The following is a 15,384-nucleotide window of genomic DNA, read 5'->3' on the forward strand; positions in this document are numbered from 1 at the left end:
AATTACTGAAGTTTTGAGCAGTTCCAGACATTCTACATATTTAGGGGGTTACTAAAAGATTAAAATTGTTGCAGTCAACTTTGACATAATTTGAAGTTGAACTGCTTTATTTGCTAGTTAAATAGCATTTCGTCCCACTCTAGAGACTAAATTCACCGCAGAGCAGAGAATTCTTACCACTTCATAAATATCTTGTTAACAGCTAAACTATGACCTAGATAAGACACTTCATCATGAAACAGAACATTAAATCAACTGAACTTATTTTTGTTAAGGCAGCAAAACAAACTGTAGCCTTTGCAGGAGGGAGGACAACCCTAATGGTGAAGAGAATGATGACTAATTGTATAAATGAAAGTATTGGCTTTTTTCTCTTGGGACTCGGGAAAGATCCTTTCCAAATTATGGTTTTAAATTAAAGACATTTGGAGGTCTCAAATCTTGTCCCTTTTGGACATATAACTAAATCCCTAAACCACCACATATTTTCTAAAATCTTGGCAGTCTCTGCACAGAAAAACCCAGGACTGACCCAATTGACTCAGAATTACCAAAGAGAGTGGTTTCATCAGTTCAAAGGGAGAAGAAAGAAAGAAAAGGGCAGGAAGGAAGGAGGGAAGGAAGTGGCAGAAGGAAGGAAGTGGCGGAAGGAAGTGGCGGAAGGAAGTGGCGGAAGGAAGGAAGTGGCGGAAGGAAGTGGCGGAAGGAAGTGGCGGAAGGAAGGAAGTGGCGGAAGTGGCGGAAGGAAGTGGCGGAAGGAAGTGGCGGAAGGAAGGAAGTGGCGGAAGGAAGTGGCGGAAGGAAGTGGCGGAAGGAAGGAAGTGGCGGAAGGAAGGAAGGAAGGAAGTGGCGGAAGGAAGGAAGTGGCGGAAGGAAGGAAGTGGCGGAAGGAAGTGGCGGAAGGAAGGAAGGAAGTGGCGGAAGGAAGTGGCGGAAGGAAGTGGCGGAAGGAAGTGGCGGAAGGAAGTGGCGGAAGGGGCGGAAGGAAGGAAGTGGCGGAAGGAAGTGGCGGAAGGAAGTGGCGGAAGGAAGGAAGGAAGTGGCGGAAGGAAGTGGCGGAAGGAAGTGGCGGAAGGAAGTGGCGGAAGGAAGGAAGGAAGGAAGGAAGGAAGGAAGGAAGGAAGGAAGGAAGGAAGGAAGGAAGGAAGGAAGGAAGGAAGGAAGGAAGGAAGGAAGGAAGGAAGGAAGGAAGGAAGGAAGGAAGGAAGGAAGGAAGGAAGGAAGGAAGGAAGGAAGGAAGGAAGGAAGGAAGGAAGGAAGGAAGGAAGGAAGGAAGGAAGGAAGGAAGGAAGGAAGGAAGGAAGGAAGGAAGGAAGGAAGGAAGGAAGGAAGGAAGGAAGGAAGGAAGGAAGGAAGGAAGGAAGGAAGGAAGGAAGGAAGGAAGGAAGGAAGGAAGGAAGGAAGGAAGGAAGGAAGGAAGGAAGGAAGGAAGGAAGGAAGGAAGGAAGGAAGGAAGGAAGGAAGGAAGGAAGGAAGGAAGGAAGGAAGGAAGGAAGGAAGGAAGGAAGGAAGGAAGGAAGGAAGGAAGGAAAAAAGGGGTGAGGGGAAATGAATCCCCACACTAGGAAAAACAGCAAAGAGGGGGAAAAAACCCCACAGTTTTATACCATAGACATGTACAACCATAAAGGATGTAATTATTTTCACTATTTAAAAACTATGGTTTTGACACGTAGAAAAACAAAGCATGTTTTTATTCCTAAATAAGCAGAGTCCATAGTTTCTTCTGCACTATTAAGGCTCCCAAAGGGCCGGAACTGTAGATGACAAAAACTTCCTTCACACCTCTATTCACTTTGAGTGTTTCAAATTCAAAATGGTATTTGAAATAGAGCCTGGCCATCACAGCAGGCCCAATTTCACTTCCCTTCTTTTTCCTAAGCAAAGCTTGCTATACAAGCAGGGTGAAAGACAGCATTGTTACACTGTATGTCCTGAAGAAGAAAAAAGTGACCACAGTATAAGGTAGGACTTTCCCAAAGACAGCACTGCAGCCATGGTGGTGGTGCAGCAACTGAAGTTTCCAATTCCCTGCCACTCCACACTCAGGAGCACATTAAACTCCCCTAAATTTGCTGCCACACATTCTTACAACCCTGACTCCATTTCTACACCCCACAGACATATATTTTCCTCACAAACTGGATCACAGTCCAGACGCTCTGCTCAGACATGTCCATCCACACCACCTGTTCCCATACCACTCTTTCCTAACTTTAGTCTTCTATTTCATGTTAAAATAAGTACAGGTGCTGATGCCAGCAGCTTCTCAAGCAACAAGAGTTACAAAGGAGCATGATAATCGCGCAGTCACAGAAAATCCTCTCTTTGGAGGCATTTTTCCTACCTGCTGTCCAGGGACTTTTTCTCTCAGACAGCTAGGAACAGCCACTGTGGATCACTGAAGTACTTAGTAGGCAACTATATGAATTCCTAAGATCTAAAGTGCTATTTAATGGGCAAAGAATTAGTCAGAAAGAAAACATTCAAACAACAAAACTCCCAAATGTCAGAAGGAAACATGCTACAGAGAAAAAGATTAAATCAAAAAACAGAAAAATAAAGTGAGAGGAGGATAGGATGATGAGGAGGAAATCAGGAGAACTCTGTAGAGACAATGACAACTACACCTATTTATTCTTACATCAATTCCAGAATTTTAAACCCATAACTTATTTCATTTAAGTATTAATGCTTAAAAATGAATTTATATAATATGCTTCCAAAGCTAGAGTATTTTTAGTTAATTGCCTTGGTCTTGCAGCATGCAACTACTCACTCAACATGGGACTTTGAAGAGTAAAAGAAGTAGGAATACATGACTCAGTGTGAGATTAAAGGGTACAATTGTAATCCATTAAATTGATGGAGGCATGATATTGAGAGTGAGAGAGTGAAAAAGATCATTTGCAAAATTTTATACGGGTTTTATCTGAACTCTGGAAAAAAAATCAGTCCTGAAAATAGGCAGGTATGAACACTCTGCCTTTCAAATTGATGAGTATGGTATAACATGAAAATGCACCTTACCAGAGTTATGAAAGTCACAGAAAGGCAAGTTATTTAAGAAGAAACCACAGAAGCAGAGACTTACACACGTTACAAGAGTTTCTGCTGCTGGAAGTTTACTCCTGAAGACCATAATATGACATCTATTATCCTCTATGGAATGATAGCCTGAAGGCGCTAGTGAGGAGGGAGCTGCTCCTTATGACATTCTCATAGGTGAAACATGAAATTTTATATAGAGGCTAATATATAGAGCTCCTTAGAAAACCATTGGAGTTACGTCTCAGTGGTTAACTGAAACAATGGAGCTTCGCCAGTCTCAGTGCTATGGATATCTGCATTACTGAACTCCACAGGCAACCAAGCTGTTACGTGCTGCCAACATTCTGGTCTTAGTAAATGGAATCAAACACCAGCAAAAAAATGGTGTGGAGAGGGTGAGAGCAAAGACAGGCAGTAGAGTGAAGACAAGCAGAAAGTTTCCTGCTTAAACCATTTCATTGGTACCAAACAGGGACTTGGCAACAATTCTGTGTGGAAGATCTGGAGTAGATCAGAGCTTGAGCAAGGCCACCCTGCCACAAAACAGTCAGGCTTCAATCTGGGAAATAAAATGTCATACAGTAAATATAGGAAACAATCATCTTCCTTCAGCTGGTCCTGGTACGGCACGAGCTAGAATATACCAGTTTTGGTTAGCATGCTTCAAGAAAGATGTTTTGGAGAAGGTCCAGTAGAGAAGAATGAGCACAACCATGAGATTCAGAAAATATGATGTAAGAGGAAAGGCTGAGAAAACAGTGGTGAAGAGGATCTTGACAGAGATATCTACAAGGAGACAAGATCATTTTTAGGAAGAATTTCTGTAGGAAATATTTCAGAAACCACAAAAATAAAATCAACTACAATTACAGGAGGTAGAGGAATAAATTGTAACAGGAAGTAATGCACTTGGACTGCAAACAAGCGTAAGTAATCACTAAGCCTGCACGCCTGCCTGTGGAAGTCACTGAATCTCTGCTCTTGTCACCTCCGGAGAACAGGCTGTGCCTGCTGAAGTTGATTCTGTCTTGAAGAATAAATAATCCAACCTCTCAAAGTCCTTCTAGATTCTTTTTGCCCAAGTCATACTGTGGTTACAGAAGACCTTGATCTTCCTAGAAAATATAACAGTGGTAAAGGCATTAGAAAAATTCCTACAGAGCCTAATGCTACAGTACTGAGGTTTGATTTTTCTCTACTTCTAGAAATGCTAAATCCCACACCAATATGATTTAGTACCAGTAAAGATGACATTACAAGTAGTCCACTGATCAAAAAAGCCTTGTCTGCAGGAAGAAAACTGCATCTAGTTTACTCTTCGGTTTCACACTGAACTAAGACTATCTAATAATTGCTTCTGTGGACATAGAAAGTATTCAGTACATGTGAGATAACATTTTCTGGGTTTTGTAATTCTGAAAATATGCTATAAATCAACACCTTTGTTTTTGCAGTTCTTTCCTGCGTAAACACATCATCCTCAAATTCCAGAATCAAAGTTCCTCCTGACTTTAAATTTGGCTTCTGGATTACAGACCAGTGTAACTTCTGAAACTTGTCTTTCCTGACTCTGCATGCTCTTGTGTTTGACTAGCAGGATCCTCTTCAAAATATTTTCTACATGTGATATGTTCTTAAATAAACTCTAGCAAAAATAAGTGTATTTTTCTCAAGAGCAACATTATCTAAAAGCTCTCTACACATAACATTTGAAGGAACCATGGCTGGGTTTTTTCTGTTGCTTTGAAAACCACAGTATCATGAATTTTGTAAGTTTCTCTACTGCCTCTGTTAGAGAACAGATTTCTGAATCATATTTCCACACTGACCCAGAGAGAAAAAAGATGAATGTGAGAGCAGCTTTAGAAAAATGGGTTGGATTACTATCTATAATTTCAGATATAAACATCCAAATTCACTGAGTTTGCAAAACCAAGACCAAAGAACAGACTCACCCTTTCAAGGTATTTATTAAGTACTGCTTCTGGTCTGGCTGGAAATACTTTTGAAAAAAAGCAATTTGTTGTATCAAATTGTTTCCAGGCAGAGCTACGAAGCACAGTTATTTTTAAAATTTAAACAACAGCAGATATGTTTTTTCTCATGTAGGTTTGGTTCAGAGCCTATTCAAGCTTGCAATTTTATCTACATATGACCACTTTTCCCTTTGTAAGGTATTCTGGTCTACCATGGAAGGAGTCATCATTAACCACCACTGTAACTACAATTTTTAAAACATTTTTTTTATGTTTAAGCTCATCCTTCAACCACCGAGTTCCTAGAGTATCATAAATTATTTTAATTTCCCGCTCCCCAGTAAAGAAAATTCTTATATGAATGGAATTCTCTGTTTTTTCTGCCATAGACTCCCCCCCTTTTTTCTTTCAACTTGCTGAAAGAAATGTTTCACACCTACTCAAAAGCAGCATGATCTGTATTTCTGCACAGGAAGTTGTAAGATTTAAAGAAGTAATTACAGATAGATGCTACAGGATTCTTAGTATTTTCAACTTACAGAATATTTAAGATTTAATAGGTCTTTCAAATTTTCACAAAACTTAGATTCTGTCCATTTCCTTCTCTATTGTACTGAAAAAGCTCTGTTGTTTTATTTAGGCCTTTAATTTCAAAGCTCATCTATTCTTACCTGTAATGCAATGAAAAACTCAGTGGACTCCTTAAAATGCAGCTTAAGCAACAACTCTGAAGATTCAAGAGTTCTAACACAAAGACAAATGGCTAAGGCAGTTTGTGGTGAGAATCTGACAAGTAATCACACAGCTGTTTGCAGACTACATTTTTGAGACGGGTGAGAATTTTCTTATTTGAACTGCACAGGTTCAGCTTCTCTCTGCACAATCCATATTTTAGACAGCCATCAATTACAGTAACACTGTGGAATTGTCCCTAAAATTTCTAGCTCATACAACAATGTTGATACTTTTGCATATCCAGTTTTCTGTCTCCAAGAGAAAAGTTCCATGGCAATTTAAGCTGCTCTGCAAGGCTGCCATGTGCTCATCCTCCCAGCCATCTATTGTCTCTTCTCCACACCAGTGCTGGTGGATGTGGGATGCACAGGACTGGAGGAAAGTCAATTCAGGGAGCCTGGCCAGAACTGGGTTGGATCCTGCAGGGTTAATTTTTGTCCAGTCAGCTCTCTGATATGCAGTTGCCATGGTTTTGTATTACTTGACAAATATACACGTCAAAATTATATTTTATTTTTTAAAATGCTCCTTTAGTTTGTCAGCATAATGTGGAAGCCAATAATACTTAGAACCAGAACAGTTCTTGCCTGAAATAAAAGGGTACATATGATATTATATTTGGGTTCTCTGTCTGCAGCTTTCACTTGCCTATTTATACTTTTGGATTTTTAAGAAAGGGTAAATTTTATTATATAGGGAAACACTGCTGCAACATTAGTAGCTCTAGTGTTATTATCGGGCTTTTTCTATAAAACAGTTCTGCTGTGTCACTTTCCCAAACCAGAAAGAAGCACAGCAAAACATTTGTTAACTCATCATCCAGACTATGTGCTCTCTCATTTTAAGCATAAAAAATCTCAGCATTCTCTTTACATCCTGTAACCTCTTCCTAAACTTTCAGATGATAAATGAAACAGAAAATTTTATACATTGCTAGGGCATCTTAAGCTTTCAAGCAGCTTTATTTATTGTTGATTCATATAAGAGCTTAACAGAACTTAATTTAAAGTTACTCAGCTGCTGTAGTCCAAGACTGCCAAGTAACACCATTATTTTTTCCATTTTCTCATTCCATTTTCTCATTTTCAGACCTTGCTCTATTCAACAATACTTTTGATATACTCATATGAATAATTTCTCTTGCAGATTATTCAAACTGAATAATGTTTCTAGAACAGTCCTTGGCTTTTTTCTTCCAAAGACATCTTATTCTTATACAATCACACCTTTGTTTGTTCTGCTTCCAAAGAGAAGAAGAACAAACAAGCAAGATCCCACAGCATCTTCATCCAATCTGAGGTGGCACTGCTACATCTCAGACCTCCTGTCCCTCAATGTGCAGTGTTAAGATCTTCCTGTGAAACATGGCTTCGACACCTGAGGTGCATGTACTTTGAGTAAACCTGCTCCTAGGATTTTCCTGTGCTGCCTATATCTGCCCCTGAACTTTCTTCTTCAGAAAAATCTTTTGTGTCTCCTCTACAACCAATTTAGAGATATGACATCCATCTATTCTGCTATAGACATGGAAGAAAACAATCTCCTCCATTTGTGTGGCAGCCTGCCACTCTCACTAGCCTGCCTTTGGTAGAGCTCTATGATTCCTTTTAGACATATATACAATAATATTTTTGGTTTTTTTCTTTATTCATTTGACTTAGGAGAGTGTTTCTGACCAGTAGAAATCAAGTTTATTCTTTTCAAACCATAATTTTTATACTTAAAGACAAATTAACAAAATTCCTCCTGTCTTTTGTGGTACATTTTCTGTTCTCTATCTACACAGTAACTGAATATGTGGCTGTGTTACTGCTCTGGTAAAGAACAATCCATTCTTAGTTTCATGCATGATTCAATTAGACAGTTGTGTAGAATGTTTTGAAAAATAAGCCTTCAGGATTTTAGAACTCTTAAAGAATTTACCTCTTTTTTTACATAACCAGTCAAGTCATTCTTCTTACACAGACAATACCACAGGGGGAAAAATAATGTTAAGGTGTTAAACTGTGAAAATCAAGGAAAATAATTTCTAGAAACTATTTCACCTTGAAAACATACTTACCAGATGAACTGTTAAATGAACACCCTAGAGCAGTTCTGATGAAGACAAGTGGCAAGGGATAAAGACAAGTAACCTGAAGTTACAGAATTAAATGTTTATGCCATTCATATAAAAGAAAGTCTAACAAAGGAAGTACAGTACAGAAATCTAAGTTCAGGAAAGGTTTCATAGGTATGACAACACAAACATGGTGCTTTTTGGTCAAGAAAGAATACTGATTCTATTTGTTGTTGTCTTAAAATCACACCTGAATAGAAATTTCAAATCCAAAAGATACTTTAGATGTGCTTCCCATGTGATACTGATGGATTGCTCAGGGAAAAAATGGTAAATTTGGGATCCAATCTAAATTCCTGATTCAGCTACTCACACTTTAAAGCCAAACTCTGGCAAACTGTGACACCCAATAATTTCACTTTGCTGTTTCTGCAAGCTGTTCCCAGACAAAACACCTCTCTGCTGCTTCAACAAAAATCATTACAGTGGAAGGAAAAAATGCCTTATCTCTTGTGCTAATTCTCTGTCCATGTATTCTTCCACTACTCTCTGGCTACATTCCAATGGACACAGCTTGCTGATTTAACTAATCAAGCCAAGAGCTTCAGGTGTCTGTGAAACTATGCCCTCACCAACCACACAGCCTTCTCTTTAGGAGATGTCAGTGAGCTCTGCTCTAGACTCAGAGGAACAGACACACTCATTCTTTAAATACTTTCTACAGAACCTAACACTGCGATACCCTTCCTCTCCCCCAGCTGCTGTATCACCCTTCTTCACCATCAAACACAGGCGCACATTACAGCAGAACCGGAAAGCACCAGTACAGATGAGAGCTAATTCAATCAGCACAGAGGAGTATGTTCCCTGTGCTTCATGAAACAGCACACACTACTACTGATGCATGTGCCCAGTGGCTCGAGGAGATACACACAGACTGATCTGACACCGGCTCAGAAGGATGGAATTGTCTGTAGGATACTCCCACAGGGCCTTCAGCTTTGGTGGAATTCATTTGCTTATGCGCGTCACAATAACTGTGCACTGCTTAGTGAAATGTATTTCTATTGTGATTTCTTGTTCTCAGTGATACTACAATGTAGATTTGTTAGTGTTCTCAAATGAAAACTTTTGCCCATTACCAACTAAAAGACAAAGTCATGATTTCTAGCTAAGAGATCGATTTTTGACTTTTTGAAAAGTATACTTTATGGCCTGAAAAGTCATGCACAGACAATTTTAGTTTTTAAAAAATTATCACCAGCTGGCATCACTTGGAAGAGGAAGTCCTTTCCCAAACTGGCCAAGGAGGACAAAACAGATGTCATGAGAAAAAACTTGTTTGTGAATCAAGTCTGTGGAAAACATCAGCAAAACTATCTAGTAGGATGCTGCAAGTGAATATTGGTATATGGCAAAGGCCCAGAAAAAGTAAAGAAAAAGCTGGTAAGGGACATGTCACTACTTACATTTAGACAAAAGCAAGAGAGAATACAGTAATTCAAGTAAAATCCATGTTTGTCTCAAATGATTACTAGCAAGGCTGTAGCAGTCTTTAGTAGAGTAACAACTAAAAGTAGGATTAACAAACAATGCATCTTCTTTCAGTGCAACAAAATCCTGTCGTTCCTTTTCTTTGAAGCGTTAACTACTTTGTAGTCACTGGATTAGAAGACTTGAGTGCTTGCATGCTTTCCAGACATGCTGAGCCTAATGACAACTTCCTTTATAAAGCAACAGCCTTACAATGAATAAACAAACTTAAATAGCAAACCATTCTTTGCACAGAGAACATAGTGACAGATGCTATAAATTAGACGGAATACTGTAAGTAGCATTTCTTCCTTCTGAGCAACCACACAAGGCAACAGAGAACATCTATAGAAAGAACTATTATTTTTGAAAAAATGAAAAAAGTTTGCTTAATATTTTTTCTTCATCTGCAATGTCAAAAAATAAATACAAAGAGACCTTTAAAATAAATTCTCTCAATCAGAAGTATGATTAAAAGCTTGAGATACCAACTGCTTCTAAAACATATTTTTATTGAATCTAAAATGTGAATTTAAGACTCTGAGAATAAGCTATGAAAAGAGCTCCACAAGTCTTCCATACAGAAGATTCTCACAGCTATCAAACAAAACCCAGTATTTCTTACCATTCTTTCCTTTTACTCTTCCTTCTCACTGGTTGGTGGACTAAGACTGTCAGTTTCCTAATTAGTGGTCAAATATATTTCCATGCCAATGCCTGAAAGCTATTCACACCTTAAACAAAGTGGTGAGTTTAGACAAAAGATTAGCTTTTCTGCAAACAACTGAAAACTCAGTAAATAGGATTAATTTGCCTTGTCTCTCATCTGTCCTTTTATTCCAGCATCTTTCATTTAAGTGCTGTTTACAGCAACAAAGAGATTAAGGGAAAAAGTGCAATTCCACTACAAAAGCTTAATTTAATCGAGACACTCGAGGGGAAAAAAATTCAGTGCCAACTCTAGACCCAAAGATAAACTTTATCACTAAACTAACAACTTAATTAATGCTAGAAAGGTTTGATTTAGATTTGACCTAAAAATAGCGAATATGGTCAATATGATCTATTAAAATCTATCTGTGAACTCCTTGTACTCCAAGATGTACTGACTTTTATTAGATGACTTGTGTACAGTTTCCAGAGCTGAATCTCTTGCATCAAAGTCAGGATGGAGTGATAGCTAAAGCTTATGCAACTTTCAAGATTTAAGTATTTTACAACTTTTTGTATTTCAGCATTTAAAGGCATTCAGAAGTAATCCATGCTTGTATTAGTTTCTCCATAAACATTGTAAAAATGTTGGAAATTAGAGGGGTTTCTTCCTTTATGAAATTAGGTAGAAGTTTACAAACTTCAGGGCTTTCAGAATCATAGGCATGAGTTACCATTATGTTTTCATTCATACACATTCTGTTGACAGAGTTTTGATGTTTTAGTTGTGGTTTTTTGGTTGTTTTTTTTTTAACTCTGCATTCTGCATATTTGAGAGTCACATGAGCATTAACTTCCAGTTGATTAAATGTCCTTTCCTATTTAATGGCAAGGGGGCTAAAGTCTGTGAGCCGGGTCCGTTGTGCATCACCATTTTCAATGCTGCCTCTCACCTGGCAACATATGCTCACATATTCTAAAAGTGAGCACTGAAAAGGCTGAAATAACATTTTCAAAAATAAACCTTTAAATGAAATGTAGATTAACAAATACTGTTTACCATTAAGCAAATCTAATTAAACAGAAGAATACCCTTCAACAATAGAAGTACACAAGAATTTATTGCTGTGATTATGGGCCCTCAACCACTGGGCTGCTTATTCAGAGGAAGAAAATGGAGTCTCAAACTTCATGCCTATCGAGTAGAGTGAATACACACTTTCTACAGGTGGTTGAGACGATTACCACAAGCCTGCTCATGTGGTACAGATTAAAAAAAAAAAAAAAAGAAAAAGAAAGAAAAAAACCACCACCCAAATACGCTTTTAATGGTAATTCATGATTTTATACTGCCTCCGAGAAGGCTGAAACCTGACATGTCTCCTGAGAGCATGGCAGTACATTGGACGGGGCTGTACACCGCCCACAGTAAAAGACGGAGGTACGCAGCCGCGCTCCCAGCGCCTTCCCAGCGCCAGGCGCTCCGCGCCCGGCCAGGTTCCCGGGAGCCCGCACCCCTCCGGGAAGCCGTGAGGAGGCTCCGGGAAGGCAGAGAGTCTGGCCGTGGACGAGGCAGCAGTATCGGTGCTCTGGAGCAGCGGGGGGCAAGAGGACGAAGGAAGGAAGGAGAGAAGCTCATGGGACACTTTGTGCACACCTCCCTGCCGCTGCATTCGGAAAACAGAGCGAGCTGCTCCGGGTAAAGGGGATAAAGCAGAGACGGGGACAGACAACCCGGCATCTCCTCTCACAACCTTCGGAGCACGACCGCCATCCTCCCTGCGGCCCCGGGGGATCCCCGGAGCCCGGGACCCCGCAGGAGGGGCAGAGCAGCCGGGCAGCCTCTTCAAAGGGAGCAATAAAGGCTCTAGGAAAAATAAAGGCGACGGGAACTGACCCCAAATCCGCGAGCTGTAACATGCCCGCCTCCTGCTCTCGCCCCGGAAAGCTCCCAGACCTCTAGCTTTCTGCTGACCCTCTCCCTTCATGGCAAGGCAACAAATGGCAAGACCTCGGTCCCCGGAGCTGAATAACAGGAAATATAGGCATCTGTCACCTCCCGGGGAGAGCTAAATGGATTAGCGAAAGCAACAAAGGGAAGAAAAGCTCTTTCAAACGTGCAATTGATTAACAAGTCCCCTCTAATCTGCAGCATCACTGTTTTTCCTTAAAGACATCATCGGTCTCCTCCAGCACGTCGGTGCAATTAAGTTAAAGCCAGGAAAGGCGGGGGAGGAAGGCACTGCTAACCCGCCGAGCTCCCGCGCTGCCCGGTGAGGACAGAACGGGAAGGGTTACAAACCTGGCATGGAAATGGTGCAGCCTTGTCATCTGCTTCCTCAGTGCCTGGGCAGAGACTCCCGGGAAGGACTTTGAGAGTAAAGTTTATCTGCTGCAGAGGGGGAGAGGGCAATTTTCCAGAGAATGGCTTCATGAAAGATCAAAGAGCTGGATCCGGCAGCTTCTACCTCGACGGTGCATTTCACATCCCAGAGAAAACGAAAAAGTTAAGCCTCCCCTTTCCTGCTCTGAGAGCCCCACACAACTTATGCGCGAGTGGAGGAGGGAAAAAACTTAAAGAAAAAAAAAAGTTTATGCGGCTTCTTTTACAGGAACTGTCTTACACCATCGTGGCTCTCCAACCCCACACGTTCCCTTAAGGCCCCTAAACCACGGCGCTACCCTCGGAGATGCCGGACAAACTGGCATCTAGTCAGCAGCCGCACCGCTGCTGCCACGGCGCAAGGTCAGATGCTAACAGGGACAGTTTATTCAGCCCTAAAAACAACCGCGGAGCTCACTGAACCGCGCGTCCTAGTGTTTCCTGAGACCAGAGTCTGACCTCCTCAGCCCCTGAGGGCCGGCCAGGTACACAGAGAAAATGGGACCCTCTAAAGCCCAAAAACACACAGAAAGAGAGCCTCCATGAGCTGCAAGCACGGCGGCTGCCCCCTCGCCCACTCAACTTTAATCCCCTCCTGGTTCCCGCTGAGATTCTGGCAACACTCAACGTCCCAAATAATAACGCATTATTATAACCATTATCACCCCTCCGAGGAGAGGGCTGGAGGGCGGGCAGAGTGAAGAAGGAAGCTCCGCTCAAAGCTATCCACCCTCGGCAGTAACAAAACCCCGAACTTTTCCTTTGTTTTCTCCTTCTTTCTCCCTCCACCCTGCCCCCCCTCAGTGGCTACCAACCAGCCTCGGAGCGCTGAGCCGGCCGAAAAGAGGCACGAAGAGCCTGCCGCCCGAGCGGGGCAGGGGCGCGGGGATGCGCTCGGGGTAAAAATTGTAGCTGCCCTCGCCTCCCGCCAGCCCCCGCCCCCTCGTAAAGAATACAACATCAGGTTTCCATTGTGCCAAGAAGAACGAGGGGGAAAAAAAAAAAGAAAAAAAAAAAAGAAAAAGAAAAAAGGATGGCGGAAAGAAAGCGAGAAAGGAAGAAAGACAATAAAATAAAAGGCGGGGGGGGGGGGGGGGGAGGGAAGAAAAAAGGTAAGAAAGGAAAGAAAAGTAGCCAACATGAATCACCACCTGGGGATGCTGGCGGGTCCGCCTGTCCCAAATGGATACGCGCAATCCTCCCAGGAACAGGAGCAGCTTTCCCTGCCTCCCCTCTCCCTATACACCCCTGCTCGAAGAGCAGAAGCATCCTCCCCTCCAGCCAGGGGTCCCGCTCCTTACCTGCGGCGCGGAGGCGAAGGAGCGAGGCGGCCGCCAGCAGGAGCAGGAGGCGGCCCGCCGTCCCCCGCCGTCCCGCCGCCGCCGCGGGGTCCATGCTGCCCGCTCGGATCCCGCAGGGAGCCGCAGGGAGCAGCGCCTGCGGGCGCAGAGGGTCCGGTGGCGCTGCCGCAAACTCGTCCCGGGCTCCGGCGCGCCGGCGCTGCGCTCCCGCTAACGGACCGTGCCCGACTGGGGGCGGAGGAAGCCGCGCTCCTTTCCCCTCCTCCGCCTCCTCCTCCGCCTCCTCCTGCCCCAGCATCCGAACGTCACCCAGAGCTCGGCACAGGGGAGGGGAGCGGCGCCGGGGGGCGGCCGGGACAGGGACAGTGCCATGGCTCCGGCACCCTCTGCCGGGGGCAGCCTCCGGCCCCAGCCCCGGCCCCGGGCGAGCCCGCGCACACTTTTCCCTCCGCGCTCGACGATCACCAGGAGCCAGCAGGAGTTGGGCCCCCTCTGAAAGGCGAGTCCTGCTCCCAGAAGCCTCGGGAGCCTGCAACCTTCCTCACAAAAATCCCCATTAAAACAAAAAGGAGCGGGCCAAAACCTCCACGGCTTTTCTCCTTTACCTTCTTCTAACTCGCTGCACAGCTGAAGAGTTTTTGCACCCCTACAGCGTTAAAAACAGTTGATTGAACACGGTTTCTGCTGCCCCCAAAGCGCCCAGGGGCGTGAGCACCGCCGTACGTACTCCGAGAGGCAAGAACCAGTGCCGCTGGGATCTTCTTTGTGCTCTACCGAATCTCTCATGTTGGGGTGTCAAAAGTAAAGTTTGCTTTCTATCTTCAGCAGGCAGAAAATATTCTGCTGACAGTAAAGTTTCAAAATATTCAAGTTATTTACTACCAGAAATAAGAACATTCAGAGCATAATTTAAGTAAGCTTTTCGAGCTGATGTTTTAGTGATGGGGGAAGGAGGGAAGAAGGAGTTGTCCTGGTTTGCGTTTGCAGTTCAAAGAAATCAGTGTTCCAAGATAATGCAGAACTGCCAGCAGGCTTCTTTTAACTGCCTCATATAGCTTCAAGGATACAGTTCAGCCAATTAATTGCTGCGTTTTCAAGTTATAATTTAACAGCACATTTAATTTTGTTGTCTTCTCTGCAAATACATTTATGTTATTTTAGATTTCATTTCTAAGGATCTGATGCTGAGTTATGCTGAATACATACAAATCCCTTTAAGTTCTTCTCCAAATCAAACTCTAAATTCACAATAATTTTAATGAAATTAATTTTCCATTAAATTTACCTCTTAATGCAAACAAAGGCAAACTCTACAACATATTCTTTCTTCCTCCTTTTGCACCCGGCTTCTTTCCACTCAAGTTTTCAGTTCCATCTTGAAAATTCTTCTGGCACCTAAGAATGACAAAGGGAGGTCCTGATCCCTCTTTGGCAGAAATGTCGGACTGACTGATTCAGCCCCTTGCCATCACAACAACACATTTTAAAATCCCTTTTATAAACTTATGAAACTAAGGGAAAGTAGTGATGATCCTTTTTATAAATTCCATTCCTTGGATTAAAGGCTGCTCCAGACTTTGCTTCTTTGATAGGAGCATGCTGCTGACTTCCAGACTATATATATTCAGATCAGTTTATATTTCTTCTCTCTTGTGTCACTACTACCCTTCCCACTTCCCCTCTCTATGACATAAA

General features: G+C 42.5%; 1 protein-coding gene across 1 annotated transcript in view; it reads right to left on the reverse strand.

Annotated features, from left to right (window-relative positions):
• The window catches only part of ROR2 (receptor tyrosine kinase like orphan receptor 2), a 143,112-nt gene extending 129,210 nt beyond the window's left edge, over nucleotides 1-13,902 (reverse strand). The window contains exon 1 of the mRNA XM_064404153.1: nucleotides 13,690-13,902. Coding sequence (XP_064260223.1) covers nucleotides 13,690-13,783 — 94 coding nt within the window. The 5' untranslated portion in view covers nucleotides 13,784-13,902. The remainder of the gene's footprint in view (nucleotides 1-13,689) is intronic.
• Nucleotides 13,903-15,384: the final 1,482 nt, after the last annotated feature.

Source organism: Passer domesticus, chromosome Z (assembly GCF_036417665.1).
Source record: "Passer domesticus isolate bPasDom1 chromosome Z, bPasDom1.hap1, whole genome shotgun sequence".
Classification (NCBI taxonomy): domain Eukaryota; kingdom Metazoa; phylum Chordata; class Aves; order Passeriformes; family Passeridae; genus Passer; species Passer domesticus.